Source organism: Lolium rigidum, chromosome 4 (assembly GCF_022539505.1).
Source record: "Lolium rigidum isolate FL_2022 chromosome 4, APGP_CSIRO_Lrig_0.1, whole genome shotgun sequence".
NCBI lineage: Eukaryota > Viridiplantae > Streptophyta > Magnoliopsida > Poales > Poaceae > Lolium > Lolium rigidum.
Window position 1 is genome coordinate 194863841 of NC_061511.1, and position 22105 is coordinate 194885945.

Consider the following 22105-nt stretch of genomic DNA (forward strand, 5'->3'; position numbering starts at 1 on the left):
TGGGTAACTCGCGTACCACCGTCCCGTGAGCACTCCGCCCTATGGCCCCTACTTCTTCTCCCCCTCGTGAGGATCCCTCCTCCGAGGTACCGTCGATTAGGCACGACAACAGGGCCTACTGCTGCTTGTCTGGAATTATCTGGGTGCTTTCGCGATGTTACAATGAGTTGTGGTTGTCTCGCTTCTAGCTCGAGATCTCCCCTCAGGGCTCCAGGGATCCGGCTTATATAGGCGCACGGATCTAGGGTTTACATGGAGAGTCCTAGCCGGATTACGAGCTGCCTAACTACGGTACAATGTCTTGCCGTGTACGTCAAGGATCTGCCTTCCATCTACGTCGTACTGGATCCGGGTTCCTTATGGGCCTCCACGGATCCGGCTTCCTTCATGGGCCTTCACGGATCTGACTCCTGGCATAGTTATCTTCGGATCCGGGTACCTCTGTAGGTCGGTTCGGATCCGGGTACCTCTGTAAGGCGGTTCGGATCCGACTACCTTCCTAGGGCGGTTAGGATCCGGGTACCTTTGTAGGGCGGTTCGGATCCGGCTACCTTCGTAGAGCGGTTCGGATCCGGCTACCTTCGTAGGGCGGTTCGGATCCGGCTCCCTGTTCTTGGGTTGGACATCTTCCATCTTGATCAACAACAACTGGGCTGCCCGGTGGGCCATATGCTATCACCACCATCTGTGGACCACCCGGGCTTGCCGGAATCGGACCATGTCGATGGTAATACCTATGAAGTATATCCACAACGGTAGCCCCGGAGTTCTCCAAGATTCACCGTTCTTCCATCCAGCTCGGCTTGCGCATGTATCTTCATCCTTTGGTCGGAACGAATAATAGAGAATCTTGAAGGACTCCAAACTTCATATCTCCAACCAAGTATTGGTCGGAAACTTCATGATCCAATGGTCGGATTCTTCGAAGACACCATCCAACGTAATCTTCGGTATGGATCCGACTAGCCAAATGTAGGTTCGGATCTGACTAGCCAAAATATAGGTGTGGATCCGACTACCCAAAATATAGGTGCGGATCCGACTAACAAAAAATTAGGTGCGGATCCGGCTACCGAAAATTGAGGTGCGGATCCGGCTACCAAAAAATTAAGGTGCGGATCCGGCTACCAAAAAATTAAGGTGCGGATCCGACTACCAAAAATTAGGTGTGGATCCGGCTACCAAAAAATTAGGTGCGGATCCGACTAGTTAGCCAGATTTTTGCCATCTTTGAAATTTTTCTTGACATAACCATATGTATGTAGCCCCCGAGCGTTGAGTCGGCTTGCTCCAAGGAGACTCGATGCTCAGAAACTTAGCCCCCCAAGCGTCAAGGTGGAAAATTTCCGGCTTGTTGCTCCAAAGAGAACTTCACCGATGTAGCCCCCGAGCGCCAAGGTGAATTTACTTGAAAATCCGGCTTGGTGCTCTTAGAGTAGCTTTATCTTTATATGTGACTTAGGAATAGCGTAAATCCCAAGCATCTACGCGGAAATTTCCAGCGCTGATACCCGAAAGGAAACACACTTTTCACCTAAGATCAAACCGCAGCCCCCGAGGGTTGGTTCCAACTAAGCATAGCGGAATCGAGACTCAAGTTGCTTTTCTAGCTGTGCACGCCATGGATCCGCCTAACCTTCTCTCATTGGATCCGGCTAGCTTCCCCTGGGGCTTCGCTCGGTGCTAGATCTGCTTGAAAAGACCTTAAATCGAGGACTGTTGTACGTCCAAGTGTCATGTACCTGATACATAAACATAAACACATATTTGTATTAAATTGTTTCTTTGATCATGTTCAACGAACAAATGTAAGGCGGAACAAAAACGGCCTTTGAACAAATGTTTTAAAGCTGAAACTATGCAGCAGTTGAACAACATAAAACTGTCAAGGCAAAACTCGACTATCTTGAACAGTTAATGTAATTTAATTATATGTTTTAAGCAAGTGCTGGTTTATCCGTTCTTCTGGTTTATATGCTTGACTTTTCGCGAGACGGCGAACTTTAAACACAGAACATCTGCTGAGGCGATAGCGCTTAATAGCGAAACAATCAAGAACCTCGAAACGAGGCCGGCTTTAAGTACCGAAATGTCACTACTAAGGAATCCACATATAAACAACAGAAAACGTGTAGGCCAGAAAACTCAAGCTAACGCCCGAAGGCGGAAATTTTTGCAGCGTACTGGAGCCTTAAGCGGCAAAAATAGTACAAAGTTTTTCACGAGCACGAGGCAAATCGTGGAAAATATATGACCAACAGTGAAAGCGGTACAAGACTCAGGATATGAGTGAACCAATCTTAATCTCATGATCGTAAAATTTTAAAATATTAAATATAAATAGGGACTTAGCTGTTTGGAGCGGAGTCAACGTCGGTCGTGGCGGTTTTTCTTCTGGCGTTCCGTCGAGCCGGTGCAAGATTGATTGTCGCGGTGGTCTCGTCGGTTCGGATCCACCTACCAAAATTTAAGTGTGGATCCGACTTCCAAAAATTTAGGTGCGGATCCACCTACCAAAATTTTGGTATGGATCCGGCTACAAAAATATAGGTGCGGATCCGACTACCAAAAATAGGTATGGATCCGGCAACCAAAAATATAAGTGCGGATCCGACTACCAAAAACGTAGGCGCGGATCCGGCAACCAAAAATAGAGGTGCGGATCCGACTACCAAAAACGTAGGCGCGGATCCGGCAACCAAAAACATAGGTGCAGATCCGACTACCAAAAACATAGGCGCGGATCCGGCTACCAAAACCAGAATTTGCAATTTCCAGGTCTAAGGCGGATTCTTCCGTGGAAAGCTCCAGCGACTCGGATCGGATCTTTGCATCTGCGTCCTGCTCGGCGGCGGTCGTAGCTACATTAGTTACAAGTGTGTTTCCGTCGAAATCAACGGTCTCGCAGATGCAGATGTGGAACCCGCCCGGTTCCGGCCTCCAGACGCCGCATGCCCCACGGTGGGCGCCAACTGTCGTTGCCTAATCGACGGTACCTCGGAGGAGGGATCCTCACGAGGGGGAGAAGAAGTAGGGGCCATAGGGCGGAGTGCACACGGGACGGTGGTACGCGATTTACCCAGCTTCGGAACACCTGCACGATGACAGGGCCTACTGTTGCTTGTCTGGAATTATCTGGGTGCTTTCGCGATGTTACAATGAGTTGTGGTTGTCTCGCTTCTAGCTCGAGATCTCCCCTCAGGGCTCCCGGGATCCGGCTTATATAGGCGCACGGATCTAGGGTTTACATGGAGAGTCCTAGCCGGATTACAGGTTACCTAACTACGCTATTCCTACGTCACATATAAAGATAAAGCTACTCTAAGAGCACCAAGCCGGATTTTCAATTAAATTCACCTTGGCGCTCGGGGGCTACATCGGTGAAGTTCTCTTTGGAGCAACAAGCCGGAAATTTTCCACCTTGACGCTTGGGGGCTAAGTTTCTGAGCATCGAGTCTCCTTGGAGCAAGCCGACTCAACGCTCGGGGGCTACATACATATGGTTATGTCAAGAAAAATTTCAAAGATGGCGAAAATCTGGCTAACTAGTCGGATCCGCAAGTAATTTTTTGGTAGCCGGATCCGCACCTAAATTTTGGTAGTCGGATCCGCACCTTAATTTTTTGCTAGCCGGATCCGCACCTCAATTTTCGGTAGCCGGATCCGCACCTAATTTTTTGTTAGTCGGATCCGCAATATATTTTGGGTAGTCGGATCCACACCTATATTTTGGCTAGTCAGATCCGAACCTACATTTGGCTAGTCGGATCCATACCGAAGATTACGTTGGATGGTGTCTTCGAAGAATCTGACCATTGGATCATGAAGTTTCCGACCAATACTTGGTTGGAGATATGAAGTTTGGAGTCCTTCAAGATTCTCTATTATTCGTTCCGACCCAAAGGATGAAGATACATGCGCAAGCTGAGCTGGATGGAAGAACGGTGAATCTTGGAGAACTCCGAGGCTATCGTTGTGGATATACTTCATAGGTATACCATCGACATGGTCCGATTCCGGCAAGCCGGGTGGTCCACGATGGTGGTGATAGCATATGGCCCACCGGCAGCCCAGTTGTTGTTGATCAAGATGGAAGATGTCCAACCCAGGAACAAGGAGCCGGATTCGAACCGCCCTACGAAGGTAGCCGGATCCGAACCGCTCTACGAAGGTAGCCGGATCCGAACCGCCCTACAGAGGTACCCGGATCCTAACCGCCCTAGGAAGGTAGCCGGATCCGAACCGCCTTCGTAGAGCGGTTCGGAACCGGCTACCTTCGTAGGGCGGTTTGGATCCGGCTCCTTGTTCCTGGGTTGGACATCTTCCATCTTGATCAACAACAACTGGGCTGCCCGGTGGGCCATATGCTATCACCACCATCTGTGGACCACCCGGGCTTGCCGGAATCGGACCATGTCGATGGTATACCTATGAAGTATATCCACAACAGGTACTTAAAGGATTCCAGTGAAAGAACCTGCTACCAGTGTGGTGAAGATGGACACTACATCACCAATTTTCCCCAAAACAACGAGAAGAACAAGCTAGATGAACAAGGATGGCAACATCGAGAAGAGAGAAAGAAGATATGATAGCAACATCGAGAAGAGAGAAAGAAGATACGATAGCAACAATGATGAGAAGAAAGACAAGAAGGAGAAGAAGGACATATACATGGCCCGTTCTTTCGTTGGACTATAATGGGACTCAAACTCCGATGGCTCACCATCAAAATCCGAGTCAAGGTTCTCATCCTCGTGAAGTGATGATGGGAAGAACAAGATAAGCATAACCATTGCTATTGCTTTACCAAGCACCACAAGGTCAATCTTCGGCTCATCCCGTTACGAAGAACAATCGTATGCGTGTCTAACGGCGAGACACTCTAAGAACAAAAGCGTAATCTCAATCTGCTGCTACAACAGTTGATATCGAGGGAGGGTGGTAAAATACGCGTTGCATACGTTGTATATGGTTAGTTAAGTGCCTCATGTACCAAGGATTTATATTATACCTAACCCTTTGTACGTTGATCTATACAATAAAAAGGTAAACGCTGAGCCCTTATTGCGTCGTGCAACCCACCCATCGAAAATTTTCATTTACGTTTTCAACTACTACATGGTGAGCCGCACCCAAAAATGGCATGAAACGGATCACAGAGGCGATGGATATGTCTACGCGTGGACTTGTACTGCTCGTGAGAGTAGCTACTTTTACGCTCCAACAAGTCTAGTCTAGAGTTAAAATCGACCGGGAACAGTAAGTTTGGCATGCCAACTTCATCAGAGATTAAAATAGAAATATACTACTCTATGATTTTTTTTTGGAAATAGGAAATATACTCTACGAAGTACTCTTTATTATTTTTTATGTTGCCTTTAGTTGTCGAACCCAGCTGTATATAAACAACCTCGTTTGCGTACCTGACATGAGTTGTTAACCGGCGCGAATAGATTCCTCTGCCTGCCTGTCCCTGCCAATTAAAATTCGACCACGAAATTAAAACGAAGACCAGTACTACTCCTAGCAGAAAGAACGTTCCAAACGCAGACCCGAGAAGAAAATTATAAATACCCCCCCGGACCCGGCGCCTGGTTTCAAACCCGTCCTCGCACCGCACCGCACCACAAACCGAGGGACCCGGAGGCCGGAGCGAGGAGGAAAAAAAAAACTCGCCGTCCCCAACCTCTCGCTGCAAAAGGTGGGAAACCTTCGCCTCCCTCCCCCCTCCCTCGCCGTCGCCCTTCGGCTTCTCCGCGCCGCGGCCCGGTCCAGATCGGCGCGGGTAAGCTCCGGCTCCCCCCGATCCGGATCCGCGCGATGTTTTGTTTCGGTAGAATTGCGCCGGGTTTAATTTAATTCTTCCGCGCCGGTTGGTGGGGCGCGGTCGCCGACGGTAGATCTGCGGTTTGGCGGCGCCGCGGGGGGTGTGGCCGCGATTCGATGGGTTTTGCGTGTCGGGAGGTTGATTTGGGTGGTGCGAGGTGATTTGACTCGATGTGGTCGACGACCTCTCGGGCGCCGTGGTTGGGTTTGGTTGGGCGTTGTTGCAAGGTAGCTGCGTGCTCGGGTTCTCGGCGATATGAACATGTGGTGGATTATTCGATAGCAGCGCGCATAGATGCGAGTTTTTGTTCTCTCTTACTATTTGTTACCAGAGACGTGTATATGAGTATTTTGAAGATCACTCGTTCAGCATCCTGTCGGGTCTTTCCTGCTATGACTTGTGACCGAAGTTTAGTTGATCTCCGAGATGTGTGAATTGGTACGGGGATTCCACACCACTGGCAATTGCGTCGTGATTAGTGATTTCTCATGAGCAGGGCGGGCTTTTGCCTGGATTCCTTTCACCACTTGCTAAAATCGCGAGCAGTTAGTCTGAAACATCCATACGTTACTGTTCTGTGCTGAACATCTAGATCCTACCTTAGATAGGTTTCTGATGGCTAGATGTTGGAGTTGTTATATTTTTAGAATTATATACTATGAGGCCGTGTCATACTATGGATTATGGGTATTCAGTTTCGCGGTCATAGCATGGATGCAACGGCGAGAGCTCATTTTCCCTCCTTGTAGGTTGGTTGGCATGGCGTCAAAGCGCATCCTCAAGGAGCTGAAGGACCTGCAGAAGGATCCTCCCACGTCATGCAGTGCAGGTTTGCCAGATCACGCAAATCTTCATTCACACCTTTTTGCTCCATGCATTGCCCCGGCATGTCATCTAATAGACTGCAATTTTCATTTGTACATTGTTCAGGTCCTGCTGGTGAGGACATGTTCCACTGGCAAGCAACGATTATGGGACCCCCTGACAGTCCCTACGCCGGCGGCGTTTTCTTGGTGAACATTCATTTTCCTCCGGATTACCCCTTCAAGCCCCCAAAGGTATGGAACTTAGGAGCGGCATTTTATTTGCAGGCCCTCATTTTATCCAATCTGCGTGGCTACTCTCTTAACTGTTGGTACTTTTAATCTGGAAATCTATACCCTGCCTGTCAAGTGAGCCACACTGTTCAGCTTAGATACAGAAACTGTTGCTTCTGTTTTCTCTTGGTTAATTAATTAATTAATCTCAATGGTTCGTCCCCCCCTTTTCCCAAGTAGAAGGCCTATTAAAAGGTTAAAACCGTGATACCTAAACATTAGGACATGTGAAATCTCAATCCCTGAACTCTAGAGTATAACTTGCTTACAAAGCAAACAACTAATTAATCTGTATCCACTGCCATTCCTTCTGTGTGGCCTCTTTTGGGCCTAGTCCACACCTGTAACACTCGTGATCATCTTTTTGTGGATATCAATCATGTAACATCGTCACTCCTGTTAGGCGGTATATGCACTTTCCTGATGATGCTTTTCTCCATGTCTTATTCATGCTATCATACTATCTGTGTGGTTTTTGTATGTGCTGCCATAAAAGTATCTTTCAGTTATACTGTTAACCTGGCAAACAGTGTTGTCTTTAGCTGACAAGGGGGTATCATTCCTTACCAAATTCAAGATATAGAAAACAGTAGACTCCAATTAGAGGAAAGCCTGGGTGGCATCTGGTGGCCTATGTTTCTGTTTTCCTGCTAAATGACATCGGTGATATTGAGTATGACGGCAGAAACTGCTACGATGCTAATTCATCTCAATCCCACTTGGATCTGTTTTACTTCTTCGAGGAGTGTTTCTATATACTTGTTTGAGCCATTCACAAGAAAGGACACATCTATATACTAGGAGTCTAGGGCCATATGGTGCTTGTGTGCATCATTTGTAATACTATCTGTACAATGCTAAAAGCATTATTCTATTGATATTGCCCTCACGTTTATTCAACTATATGTATTTTGTCCATGCTTCTGCCATTTTAATCATTATGCTCTTGTTGTAGGTATCTTTCAAGACAAAGGTCTTCCATCCTAATATCAACAGCAATGGAAGCATATGCCTCGATATTCTTAAGGAGCAGTGGAGCCCTGCTTTGACGATCTCCAAGGTAATCCTTGTCACTGTTCTGTTATTCCATCTGTACACATGCTTCACTCTTTTTCATATCTCTATATGTTGCTGAAAATATGAATTACTTGTAGATTTCTGCTCTGAATATCACCCATTGTTACATTGCTTCAGTTATATACTTGCTTTTTAATTGTAATCTATCATACACCTCCTGAAGTTTGTAATGTTGTTTGTTGCTACTAGCTACCCTCTCCTTGTGAAAATCAATATTTGGAAACTTTTGTTGTTTAACCGCTGATAGGATGCTTCTGATTTCCAACAAGGTGTTGAAAATTTGTGTTATCTATCCTTCTTGCTTTATTACTTAATAGTAGGCTCTTTGCATTTGACCATGATCTTATTTGTCTGTGTTTGCTGTTTCGCATTGTATGCATACACCTCAGTTGAACTATAACATTTCTTATGCCAATAGTGGTTAGCCTAGGTATCCTTTTTTAGCCTTAATGCATTGGATTTCTAATTTCCTTTCATGTGGTGCCATTATGTATGGCCGACAAACTGCACTTCTTTCCGTTAGTGGCTTAGCCCTTGAAAGTTGACATGATGTCCATACTCGAAAAGGAGTGCACATTTTTGTTGTTGAGTTTTGTACTTTACCTGCATCAGTGCTGTGTTTTCCGAAACCAGCACTATAAAAAGCCTGCCGTCAATTGTTGATCTGTTGCATGTTTGGATGTTACAGGTATTGCTCTCTATCTGTTCCCTGCTGACCGATCCCAACCCGGATGACCCTCTTGTCCCCGAGATTGCCCATATGTACAAGACGGACCGGTCAAAGTATGAGACAACAGCCCGCAGCTGGACGCAGAAGTACGCCATGGGTTGAAGACCTGCATCGCGGACAACTGTCATGTCGTGTCAAGAAAATATTATGGGCCATTGTTTTCTTCCAATTTGTTGCTGGTTGTGTGTATCTGATCCGCAAGGATCTAATTGCAGTCAATGTCGGGCCTGTCATCATTGTCATTAGTATTGGCAGACATGCATGCCTATCAGCCTATGCACCTATGCTTGTTGTTGGGTCAACCTTCGCTAGTGTTGGTGTAATTTGGTAAATGTTAATCAAAACATGTCATTCGAGACCTTGTCCAGATTTTTGTGTGGTTTTAGCTTATACTAGATCCTTGTCATATTTATATATCTGTGTTCAGTTTTTCTTGTCCGCAGCTGAGCATGAAAGTAGTCGCAACTTGCAATTGCTATGCCTGAAGATCAGCTGCTATATTTGTTGGGCTTAGCTTTTACTTTTGTAGTCTGTAGAGTATTCCAAAAAGAAAGTTGGAGTCACACACTTCAGCATTTTGTAGAAGCAGCTTCAGAAGTTGTCAGATCTTGACAGGGCTCATAGCTTCGCTGGGAAAGTGGGAAATCGCAAGCAATTGGGGCCTTGTTGATTCAAGACGATTTACACTATCTTTGTGTTTGGTGTTCCTCGTTTGATTTTTATGGTATTTTGTAAGAGTACCCTTACGCTACAGTTGTTTGAAAGAATACTTAGAATATTTATTTCTTCTACGGTGCAATCAAATAAACATCTTTAATAAATTGTTTGAAAGAGCAGGAGATTTTAGGAATTCTTCCAATCTTTACATCCAATCTTGTATCGATACTAAAATAGTTTGCTAAACTGGCTTACATTATACTACCTCCGTTCCAAGTAATAAAATTAGTATCGTCAGATTTGTATTGAAAAGCACATTTTAATGATGCTAATTTTATATAAATAATCTTTATATATTTAAATCAACTCTTGGTCAAACAAGAATGACGTAAAACAAGAATGCCTTATTCTTTAATTCAGAGGAAAGTAGAATGGAGGGAATACTTGGGAGCACAAAGCTACTTGCCATTTTCCAAATTAATAGGCACATATCTCTAGATAAAACCGTGCCAATTATTTTAGAGGAGAGAGAGTATGAACTAAGCTGAAATCAGCCAGTAAACCGTAGAGCCGTTTTTGCCCAATATAAAAATTTAGAAGATCTCCAGTCGCGTTCCCTAAACCGTTCTTTAAAAGGATTTAGGACGTGCCGAATCAAAAAACGTTTTCAGTCGCGTCTCTCAAACCTTTTTTTTGTTTGTCGTCATCCTCAAGGGTGACCCGCTCGGCATCCAGAGGCTGTCGGACAGGTTCGCCGACTTCGTCGCCGGTGACGAGCCGTCCTCGCTGCATCTGCGGGAGGCTTCATGCGGCTGCTACCGGTGGATTGTGGACGTGATCCGCGACGCGCGCGGCAAGATATACCTCCACATCTCTACCACGGCCTCCAAGCCGGCTACGTGCTCATGTTCTCCTACCTTGGCGACCGCGACATGAGCGTCATGGTGTTCGACGAGACGAGCTACCGCCAGCACTACCACGGTGACATCGATGAGGAGGACGACTACTGAAGGCATAGTGTTGTTTCTTCGCAGCGAAAATACGCACGAAGGTTTGTGGATGTTCTTCCTCGAAAGAACCAACATGGGTACCGTTAATAGCTGGATTTTCCAGTTTGGGTGACTGTGTGTGACTGCGAGTGTTCTTTCTTGGAAATCTGCAATGCCATCCCTAGTTAGGTTTTCTTATTTTGCAATATTTTAAATTTGTGTCAACCATGGTTCAACGTATGTATTAGTTTATGTAAACCATGTTCCAAATTATGTATTAGTTTGTGTAAAACCATATTTTTTTCTCTCTATTTATATAAAAATGCAAAAAGTGTATTTTGAAGTTTTAAAATGTTTAGAGGACGTGGCTGCGGAGCGACGTCCTCAGATGCGTCACGAACATAATACCATCCGCAAACACTAAACCATCGTCGCTTGAGGGACGCTTCGGAGACTCTTAGAATCAAAGAGTCCCACATGCTTCCAGCAACGGCAGAAGAGACACCGCGCTCTGGTGCCGCCGCCGCTAGCACCGCCGTGTTACGGCCTCGCACAGGCTGTGCTGCGCGCGTAGCAAAGAGGCTGCTTGTATATGGTTTGGTACATCTCGCAGGCCTAAAATGGCGGTGAATGCTTTGCCACCAGCAGACTTCCCGATACAAATCCTAATTTTGGACATGGAGGCTCTCGCCTTCTCCCGCTGCTCGCGTGTGTACGAACCCCGTTCCCAGCCGCTCCCTGTCCCTGGGCTATTCGCAGATTTGTGTGGCCACGCTCCTGTTTTCACGGTTTTTGCTGCTATTAACGGCAAGGGCACTTCCGTCCGGCGCCACCTGCTTCTCCCCGAGCCCCCGCCGGCCGCCGGGGTGGGCTTGCCGCGGACGGCAGCCAACGCGCGTTTCGTTGCCGGGAAATCTGAATCCTTCTGTTGGATCCCGTTGGGAGGGGGAACGTATTTCTTGGCCTCCCAGAGGTACGTACTTGCGTTATCCTTTCAATTCTGCCTCTTAACAATGTAAGCAGGATGGCATGCCTTGCGATTGTCATTTGTCCGTCACAACAGACCATCTGGAATCTACAATCTATGTTGTATGGGAATGGGATGTGGCGGCATGCTGTTTTCCTGGGATTATTTGCTCAGCAAAAGTTCATTTCGCCGGTGTTCAAATGATCAATTTGTTATAAAAAGTCTCCTTTGTAATTTCAAGTGATCCCATCTCATTCTAAAAAGAAGATACTGTAGGATTATCATTGTGCTATTGAATTTCATGCATCCTGAATCATATCAATATGCTGAGCAAGATTCATAATCGCACAGACAACTTCTTTTGTTCCTATTGAATTTGCCGTGGTCTTGACTTGCTGAGGTCATCAAATCAGTTTCAAATATTTGTGAAACAAACAGAACGATCTTTTATTATTCACTTCTATCTTCTCTCTACGGCCTTTAGCATTGTTTCAATTTTTTTTTTGGATCTATCTGTATCATGTTATGATATGCTAGCTATTGCTCTTATTCTTAGGTCGTTGAAAATGTCAAAATCAGCACTGAAAGTTATATACCTTATTGTTTCCCCAACCTGCAGAGTCCGGGAGTTCAGACATCCTGACAAATTAGCTCGAACCAATGGGATGCTGTGGCAGTGTGAGTGTTTTCCTACATGCATAAATTGCATTTACAATGAGCAACTTTAACCACTGAATCAATGAGAACACAATATTTAGTAATTAGCATCCTTAGTGTATTTGCTGTGTTTGTCATGCTACAAAATGCATCTGCTAAAAGTGACACAGACGCTCAAGGTGTACAACGCAGGCCATTTATCGAGTTACACAATAATAACATTTGTTGTTATGCTTCCGTTTGCAGAATCCTATAGACGATGAGGAACACCTAGACTACAGCTCAGGAAATGTGACGATTATACCTGACCTAAAGAGTTGGGAAAAGAAATTGGAAGATGCAAGTGAAGCCGGTAAAACAGTAAGTCTCCTACATGACTAGTTATAATCAAAGGGTGGTACAACTTAACTCATACTTTGGAGTTTGGACACACGATAGGTACATGTGATTTTCCAGTTTCTAATTGTGTTTTGGTTAACCAAGTTGGAAATTTTCATCTGCGCAGCTTGTTGTAAAATTCAGCGCAGTATGGTGCGGCCCGTGTAGGATTGCTGCTCCTGTATACGCGGATCTTTCCTTGAAGCATTCAGATCTTGTTTTCGTGTCTGTGGATGTAGACGAACTTCCGGTACAGAAATCTTAGCAGTTGATTATTTGCACTTTGAAAAAAATGCTGAAACTAAATGCCATTTCAATGCATTTCATCAGGAACTGGTCACTCAGTTCGACATACGGGCCACACCAACATTCATCTTCCTGAGAGATAAGAAGGAGATCGATAAGCTGGTGGGGGGCAACCAGACAGATCTGGAGCAGAAGTTCGACCCTTATTGCCGGCCAGGCGAAGAAGTCATGTGTAAACAGTCTTCCGAGGATAGAATCACCTGATCAATAGAGCTTCAGAAAATACTCCATTGGCTGGAAGCATCCAGCAAGTGCCTGTTCAGCGATTAAATGGATATACACCTTTCCATGGTGTATTCTAGAAAGAGTCTGTTCAGCGACATATGTAGGTTCGAGAAACTGACCAGCAGAAGTAGGATTTCTTGGTAGTGTTGAGATGTTCAGTCCACATTCAGCAGTAAAGTAAGTTAGTTCAGCATCTGTAACTTTGCATCGCACTGATCATATGCACGAAAAATACGAGACAATGTACTGATTGACAGCAGATGCCTTGTGTACATTCCCTCTCATGAATCATGACTGACTGTACAACAAAAATGCCAATGCCACCGTTGGTGACCGATCTTGCATCTCATGTCAGGAGCCAGGGTTTTGAATGTAGTTGCCTATATGACAGAAAGATAATTTGGCAATGCACATCTATATATAAGTGTATGTATATGCAGGGTTTTGAATGTAGTAGCCTAGTATATTATTTGCTGAGCTGCAGCCTTGACAGGACGGCGGCGGCCCGATCTCCACCGAGCAGGAAATACGGGTGCCGGAGCGCCGCGGCCGCGGAGAGCCGTCCCTGCTCCCGCTGGGCGAGGAGCTTGGTGGCGAGGTCCCAGCCTCTCCCGGAGTCGAGGTCGAGGATCTGCAGGTCGGGTCTCCGGCGCGTGGTCTCCCGCCACCTGTTGAGGTCGTACCCGGCGGCCTTGAGCTCGGAGTTGAAGTTCTTGAGCCCCGAGGGCGACCTGAGCCCCGGCGTGGCCATCTGCATGAGCACGATGCCGGCGGAGTACATGTCGAAGAGGTCGGGGCTGTTGAGCTGCCAGAGGATCGGGGAGAGGATGGCGGCGATGGGCTCGGCGGGCGGCGTGGGCGTCTCCTCGGGGAGCACGTAGAGCTCCGGCGGGCAGTAGTCCGGGTCGAGCAGGGTGCGGTCGGGCACGTAGTTCTTGCCGATGCGGAGGTCGGTGGCGGCGCCGAAGTCGATGAGCTTGACCTGGCCGCGGCGGGTGACGACGAGGTTGGAGGGCTTGATGTCGCGGTGGACGATGCCGGTGTCGTGGATGCGGCGGAGCGAGGTGACGAGCTGCCGCATCACCTGCTTCACCACCAGCGCGCCCATGGTGAGCGAGTCCACGCCCCGGAGCGCCCGCCCGAACATGAGCGTCTCCATGTTGGACGGGAAGTTGCGGTCCGTCACGTAGTTGGCCAGCGTCCGGTCGCCCTGCAGGGAAGGAGAAGGAAATCACGTTCAAATGTCGCATGTGTGTTTGGCGCCGATCGCCGGTGTAAGAGCAGGTCTAACAGACCCCGTAAAAGAGGCAAACCCGTATAATAACTGCCAGAATACGGGTTTGAGCTCTACCCGGCCGTCTAGCAGACCCCGTAAAAACAGCCCCCGCTTCGATTTTTGCTGTTTTCGATTACGGGGCGGGTCTTCGCCCCTTACTTGTACGGGGTGGGAGAGCAAATACAGGGCCAACCCCCCACTCGTGGCGCGCTGAAGTTTCAGGAAATCGCAACTGCTTTCGCCTCGTTGACTCTCCTGCACGCACCCAATCGCGCCAGATCGAGATCCTGCGAGCCCGCGAGGCGGAGGCGCGGGAGCTGCAGCTCGACGACGCGACCGGCACCGCCGGTGGGCGAGCAGGCGACGCCGCGCCAGGAGCAGGGCGCGGAGCAGGAGGCGGCGTAGACTAGGACGATCTGCTGATGCCACGGGTGTCTGGCTATTCCCTGATAATTGGTTGCTTTCGGCCGGAAAATAGCTGGCGTCCGGCCGCGCGCGCGCGCCGACCCGGGCTGGCTGGCTGGCTGGCTGGCTTCCCGCCATGCCCTGGAATCCAAAGCTGAATCATGCTGATGCCGTGATGCGCACCCAGGCACTCCCGTGGAGACACGACGTGGCCGGCGCGCGCTTGTCGATCGCGCGGCCGCGCGGGCTCGGGTCGAGAGGCTTGCTACTCTGTTCAATTTGATGCTATATCATAGTTTGGGAGTGGCTGGAGGAGGAAGAAGGAGAGGAGGAAGAAGATGAAAAAAAGAAAATAAAATTAATTTGGTATATTCCTAGAATATTCTGTTTTACAGTTTAGGGATACGGGGTCTGCTAGCTCGCCCGAGTTTTCGGCCGGCGAAAAGTGGATACAGGGCCCTCTAGTCGCGTTTTACGGGGCGAAAAAATACGGGGCCTGTTAGACATGCTCTAAGGAAGCTCAGGCTCAGTTCCCGCCGGCCGGTGCCTCTCGTTCATGTGGTCGAATCATGATTTCAATATCCAAATCATCAAGTTGACATTCATTAAGATCGTCGCATTTCTTTTTTGTTGTCTAAAAAAGATCAGATTTGAAATATGAACTGGGTCGGAATCTATGTATTATCTACTAGAGCCGGAAAGCTCTTCCCATATCACAAATGGCCTATTAGCTCAGCTGGTTAGAGCGTCGTGCTAATAACGCGAAGGTCACAGGTTCGAGACCTGTATGGGCCAAGTTTTTTGATTTGTTTTCGTTTTTTTTGCTATATACTCCCTCCGTTCTTTTTTAATTGACTCGGATTTAGTACAACTTTGTACTAAATTCGAGTCAATTAAAAAGAAACGGAGGGAGTAATCCTCAGAAATCAGAATCATGTTAACAAGACACATACCTCGAACTTCCAAACGAGCCACTTGCCGCCCTTGACGAACTCCGACTTGGTCTTGTCGGCGACGAAGCTCCCCATGAAATCCGCGCACGACTCCGGCGCCGCCCTCGCCATCCGGTAGTTGAACCACTCCTCGTAGTCGCCGCACTCTTTGGCTCCAGTCGTCCCAATCTTTATCTGAAACACGAAAATGCATTCATCCATCGTCAGAATCCACCATTCATTCCAGCGCAGCAATCCAGGACCTGAACTCGCAAACGTGTTACGAGAGCCTCACCTTCTTGAGTATGACCTTCTCCTTGTACCGGTCGTCGAGCTGGAGCTTGGTCTTGGCCTTGCCCACCCTCTCCTCGACCACGGGGCCGCCTCTCGGCACGACGGCGCCGGAGTACACCACCCCGAACGACCCCTCCCCGATGCGCTCGCCCACCACGAAGTCGGTCATCTTCAGGCTCCGCCGCCCCAGCACGCTGTCCACCGCCAGCTGCAGCGGCGCCAGCAGGTACGTGTCCACGGCGCCGCCCAGCACCCGGGCCGCGCCGTCAGGTACAGCCACGTCACCGCCACGAACCCGAACAGCGCCCACCGCTCCGGCTCCGTCAGCCCCGCCGTCAGCTCCTGCAGCCGGGACAGCGCGCCGCCGGCTAACCGCACGGCGGGGTTCGACGCGTCCAGGTGCAGCGCGCCCAGGAGCTCGTCCGGGATGGCGTCCACGGCGTTGGTCGCCACGTCGCCTGGGTCAAGCAGCCCACCGGACGGGTCGGCCCCGCTCGCCAGGACCTCGTCCGGTACGCCGACCGCCGCGACTGCATTGGTCGCGTCGCTGGCCAGAGGCGAGCTCAGGAGCTCGTTCGGGACAGCCGCGCCACCGCCGGCGATGGACGTCGCGTCGCTGGCCGCCGGGTCGGACGAGTCAGCTTGCAGCGCGCTCTTGAACTCCTTTAGTAGATCGCCCCAGCCATCGGTGCCCGTGTCACTTACCGCCGTCGCCACCGGCGGGCCGGGCTTGCTCAGCTGCAGCGCGCTGCTGAGGAACTCGTCCGGGACGCCGTCGGTGGACGCCGCTGAACCGCACCTGATCAGCCGGTGCTTGGCAGCACCGTTCGGGTGGAGGAGTGCATGGTACTTGTTGGCGAAGGTGGCCGGGGGCAGGAGGGAGGAGGAGGCCATGGAGAGGAAGGGGCGCCTCTCATGGGAGGAGGTCGAGCTGAGCGTGTTTGAGGTGAGGAGTGTCAGCTGAGCTGAGGCTGCAGAATGTGCTACGTGGCACGCGGAGGCTTGTTATCCGGGGCAGCCACCCAGATGGGATAATGATGGGCCGAGAGAGAAACTAGTGGGCTCAAAATTGGTAGCATTGTGCCATCTATTGGGCTTCAACTGATAAGCAGAGTATTTTTCCGCGGATCCTATTCATCGCTCATTGCGGCTCCTATCTGGGGCGCCGCACAGGGGAGGGATTCGCTGGGCCGGCCCATCACCAGCGATATGGGCGTTTTCCAGTGTTTGTGAATTCTGACCGTGTGTGTTTCTTGGTTCTTCTATGGTTTTCCTTTTTCTCTTTGGTTTTCTTCTCGGTTTATTTTCTTTTTTCTTCTGTTTTCCACTTTTCTGTGAACCGTTTCAAAATCTTAACAACTTTGAAATTAAAAAAAACGAAATCAAACATGTTCAAAATTTGAACGTTTTTTAGAACTGAACAATTTTCAAGTTTGAACTTTTTCAAAACCTAAATATTTTAAAAAACTGAACAGTTTTCTAGGTTGAACATTTTTCAGATGTGAACTATTTTCTAGTTTAAACTTTTTTTTTGAAGTTTGAACTTTTCAAAATCAGAACAATTTTATATATTTGAGTAGTTTTCAAAATTAAACATGTTTATGTATTCTAGTTTCTTCCTTCTCTTTATTTTTATTTTCTATTTTATGTTTATTAATTATTAAAAAATAGTTCACATTGTTCTAAGAAAATTCATAGATTAAAAATATATGTTTGCATGTTTGAAAAAATGTTCACATATTAAAAAAAAATAGGTTCAAAGTAATTTACCGTTCCAAAAATTGCTCAACGGGTTAAACATGTTAACGTGGTTTAAAATAATTTGCCGATCGAAAAATTGTTCATCAAATTAAAAAAATGTTCAAATGGTTCAAAATAATTTTCCGATCCAAAGAATTTTCATCGGCATAAAAACTGTTCACGTGGTTCAAAATAATTCACCGACCAAATATTGCTCATCGGCTTAAAAAATGTTCACGTGTTCACCGATCGAAAAATTGTTCGTCGGATTAAAAATATGTTCAAATGGTTCAACATAATTTGCCGATCCAAAAAGTGTTCACCGGCATAAAAATTGTTCACATGGTTTAAAATAATTTGCTTACCAAAAATTGCTCGTCGGGTTAAAAATGTTCATGTGGTTTAAAATAATCCGCCGATCGAAAAGTTGTTCATCAGATTAAAAGAATGTTCAAATGGTTCAAAATAATTTGCCAATCTAAAAAAATGTTCATCAACATAAAAGTTGTTCACGTGGTTCAACATAATTCACTGGCCAAAAGTTGCTCACCGGGTTAAAAACATATTCACGTGGTTTAAAATAATTCGCCAATCGTAAAAATTTTCATGAGATTAAAAAATGTTCAAATGATTCAATATAATTTGCCAATCCAAAAATTGTTCCTCGGGCTTACAAAATGTTCACGTTCTTTGAAATGTTCATGTTTAAAAAAATCATATAAAAAATTTCATCTATAAAAATATTCTTGTTGAAAAAATATACACAATTTAAAAAAATAATAATAATAGTTTCATACGAAAATGTGAATATGTTTAAAAAATGTACACATTTTTCTACTCCGTACTTGTAAAGCGGAGAAATAGAACATACGAAAACATAAGAAAGAAACTGGCCGAGTGGCCTGCTGCTGATCCGAACTTAGCGTGCGTGCGGGGTGGGCGTGGGCCGCAGCCCAGCCGAAGGCAGCGTGCTGACCGTCTGAGCGGCGCCTCTGTTCGGGGCCGCTTAAGGCGGTGTAAAGGAGCTCCCGTATTTTTCTTTGATGTTTTCAGAATTAGGGCCCCTTTGATTCAAAGGATTTGCATAGGAATTGTGTAGAATTTTGTTCCCATGGGGAAATTTCCTATACATCTTGTTTGATTCATAGGACCATATCCTATAGGAAAAATTCCTATAGGAATCTTGTAGTGTAATTTATAGGAAAAAAGCATTAGCTCATACCTCATGGAAAAATTCCTTTGCTACAATCAAACAAACTTCATCTTCCTATAGGATTCAAGTGGACATGCCATTCCAATCCTATACCTTTCCTATTCCTATGTTTTTCCTATTCTTTAAATCAAAGGAGCCCTTACTGTACAAGTAAAAAATAAAAGGAAACGTGGCCAGGAATTCAACCAGAAATCGCCAGGTCTCAACTAGGTTACAAAACCAGCTGCACAGAGCACAAAGGAAAATGAAAAGTGGTTTTTGGCTCTTCCAGTGGTCTTTGTTTTAAAAAATCAAACAAGCACATATCCTTCAAAGACCCTGTCCCTGAAGACGGGTCAAAATGACAGCCTATGTGAGTTTTGAAAAAAAAAACACATTTACATTGTCCCGCAACGCTACGCGAATGGAGCAAGAAATATTCCGAGTTTTCCATCAAAACCAAATCAAAAGCCGAAACCTCTAATGATACTATAATTCTGGCATCTACAGGGATTTTTCTTAACCACATAGGAAGCTGAGAAAAATAACAAGAGTATAAACCAAATTAGAAGACACATTAATTTTCTCCATACAAACTTAGATACTGAGCAATTGGACAAAAAAAACAACTCTTGGATACGCGAAACCTACTATCATAAAACCTACAATTCAGACTGCCTTTTCATTCTCGATGCAGGAAAAAAAACATCTTTAGTAAGCACACTACTGCATGAAGCAACACAAAAAAACATTTCACTTTTGGAAGGTCCTTTGAGAAAACAAAAGTTCCTTAGAAGGACAAGTTACCATATTACTTTTCAAAGCATAGAACGTAGTAAAAAATAAAAAATTCCAAGATTTATTAAAGGTCCATCAACATTTATCCTCTACATCTGTAAGCATCACACTAGGAAGGTTGATTTTCTACCATGCATGCGATAAACCATGAATATATCTGACATGACCCGGTGCCTTGAGATTGTTGACATTTTTTTTGAAACTTGTCTTGTTTAAAAATGTTACATCATGTTTCTTTGTTGTTTATATTTCCTGGAGTTTGTCTCACGTCTCAGTTATCTCAGCTCTAAAGATTTCTTCTAACTCACCCCACCCCAAATCTTCAACAAAAAAATTCAAGACCCCTATATTTGCATATCCAAGAGGCCGGAGGCGGAGATGTCAAGTCATGCCTGGCTGACAGGTGCTACACTGGGTGTCATGCCTGTTCGGCAGGTGCTACACACGACAAATCTTTTGAAGCGAGGGCATAAGGCATTAAGGCGCGCCAAGGGTCTGCTAAACCAGTTGTGAGCTCTTGTTTTCGCTATAGGGTGACTCAGGGATGCCCCCGATTTTTAGTTGGTGGGGCGTTTGTTTCTATTTTTAGGGCAGAGGCCCTGGGGACATGTTACTTCACCCATTGTCGGGTTTCTAGGTGTTGAGTGCTGGCTTCGGATTTTGTGATGTATGATCTTTTTGTTGAGATGGAGTTATGTATGATCTTGACAGATCCCCGTTGTTTAAAAATTAAATAAAAGTTGTATGCATCGCTTTGATGCAGAGGCTAGGGCTCCCCCATTTTGAAAAAAACCTATATTTGTACTACGAGTCATACTATAAAGCCTAAAAAAAATTAATAGATAGTTTATTATATTATATCAAAAAATCATGTAAGAACTTGGTTTCACCTACCATTACCTACTTTCATTTTAAAAAAAAAAGATGCAAGAAGATACCCCTTACTTTGTTCATGCCATACATGAAATGAGAATGGACATGTTTGATGGTACTATGGTATAATCTCAAGTGTGTAATCTTGCTAAAGTTGTTGCTTATTTTCTAACTGTTGCGATAAAGATAATCATGCGATTATGATACTCCCATTGTATTCATAAGCATTTTATATTTTCCTTGAGCATCATCAATTAGTTAACAGTAAAATGGAACTACCTAGACCTCTTCACAGCGATTTCAGGTCGTCAGCCGTCTGATCGAACCATTGAACGCTCTAGATTGCTTGGTCGCCCACCCAGCCCCGCTAGGCATTTTTCACCGCGGCGTCCTCCGATCCGCGCATCGTTGATGGGCTGCTACTCTGCAAACTAACCTACCTGCCTTCTCCTGAATCGGTCCGAGGTTGCTGCGAGGCCCATTTACATTTCTTGCGACACCACGCACAAGAGAATCGATCCAATCTCCCCTTCTCTATTGCTCTCAAAATTTTTTTATTGCTATCGCACCGCCTCCTCCTCTCCCTCACGTACAGTTCCTCTCTCGCGCGATCCGCCGCCTTCCCTCCAGCAGTCCAGCACCTCAGTCAGACGGGACCTCGAGCGGCGGCTCCCCTTCCCTCATCTCCACATTTAGCGGCGGCAGAGGCCAGCTCTTCGCGTGGGTTGCCAGGCGGGGTGCTCCAGGCTTTGCGTCCAGAGCCGCGCTGCCGTCGACGGTGGCCGCGCTTCCGCACTCCCTTCACGCCGAACCGCCCCTTCCCCGGGCGAGGTAACTCCAAGCAGAAGTGGAATCACATCTCTATCTTCTGTATATAATATCGTGTGTAAATTTGCCCGAACTCTAGATTTATAGAGGGCAGATTTGGGGGAGACATTGTGTGTAAGTTTGATCCATTGGATAACTCTTGTTGTTTCCGATTGCTAATAATTTTGTTATGATGCTTAACGAATCTGTCCCTTTTAAGCCCTGTCCATGGAAATATACAACCCTGAAACTATGGAGACTTCTCATGCTCATGGCAAATTGATTCGAAGTCAATGGTTGGTGGCATCGTGAGGACAGCGCCAATTCTTGGCGGCGCACCATCCCCTGTTTCATCATAATGGTTTAGTTTTATGCAAAGGTAAACATCTTGTACTAACTGCCATTTTTATTCCTCTGTACCATTCTTTTAGATATATCATATGAAGTTGCACTTTTTAATACAGTTTTTTGAGGTTTGCCATTTGATAGACAGGATCTGTGAACGAATATGTATGTGAATTGTTTGGATCGAGTGAGAGAGTACATGCATTTCCTTTATTTGTTGGAGAACTCAATATCATTGCGGAAACATTCAAGGTCTCGGAAGCACGGATATGGCTACAAGACAGTCTATCGGTGTCCGATACAGCACGGATACACAGATACGGCCCAACACGTATTTTGCACGTATCCCTTGATTTTCCAATTTAAAAATAATAATTTAATGCAGATACGGCTGGCTGGGATACGCAGCCGATACTTCTCTGATACGGGAAACCCTACAGTATTCGTTCGATATAACCAAAAGTGGAGAGCTTGCTTCATGATCTTTAGGCATTAGATGTGCAGGAGGTAGAGTATATGAGTAGTGGACG

At 46.4% G+C, this 22105-nt stretch overlaps 2 protein-coding genes, 1 non-coding gene and 1 pseudogene across 4 annotated transcripts; 3 read left to right on the forward strand and 1 right to left on the reverse strand.

Moving 5' to 3' along the window:
• The first annotated feature begins 5616 nt into the window (after window positions 1-5616).
• On the forward strand, window positions 5617-9101 carry LOC124706785 (ubiquitin-conjugating enzyme E2-17 kDa-like). Of its 2 annotated transcripts, none has more exons than XM_047238459.1 (5): window positions 5617-5704; window positions 6580-6659; window positions 6761-6888; window positions 7883-7987; window positions 8693-9101. In XM_047238459.1, exons 2-5 carry the CDS (start codon window positions 6590-6592, stop codon window positions 8834-8836), a joined length of 447 nt encoding a protein of 148 aa, XP_047094415.1. In that variant the 5' UTR covers window positions 5617-5704; window positions 6580-6589; the 3' UTR covers window positions 8837-9101. The 2 variants fall into 2 exon arrangements, with proteins under 2 accessions (XP_047094415.1, XP_047094416.1); XM_047238460.1 differs by having other exon boundaries at window positions 5663-5788.
• Window positions 9102-11289: 2188 nt separating this feature from the next.
• LOC124706787 (thioredoxin H5-like) lies at window positions 11290-13204 on the forward strand. The gene is made up of 5 exons (XM_047238461.1): window positions 11290-11353; window positions 11967-12025; window positions 12251-12364; window positions 12510-12632; window positions 12713-13204. Exons 2-5 carry the CDS (start codon window positions 12008-12010, stop codon window positions 12890-12892), a joined length of 435 nt encoding a protein of 144 aa, XP_047094417.1. The 5' UTR covers window positions 11290-11353; window positions 11967-12007; the 3' UTR covers window positions 12893-13204.
• LOC124706786 lies at window positions 13111-16813 on the reverse strand (annotated as a pseudogene).
• TRNAI-AAU lies at window positions 15316-15389 on the forward strand. Its single transcript has one exon. It is a non-coding gene; the product is annotated as a tRNA-Ile (tRNA).
• Window positions 16814-22105: the final 5292 nt, after the last annotated feature.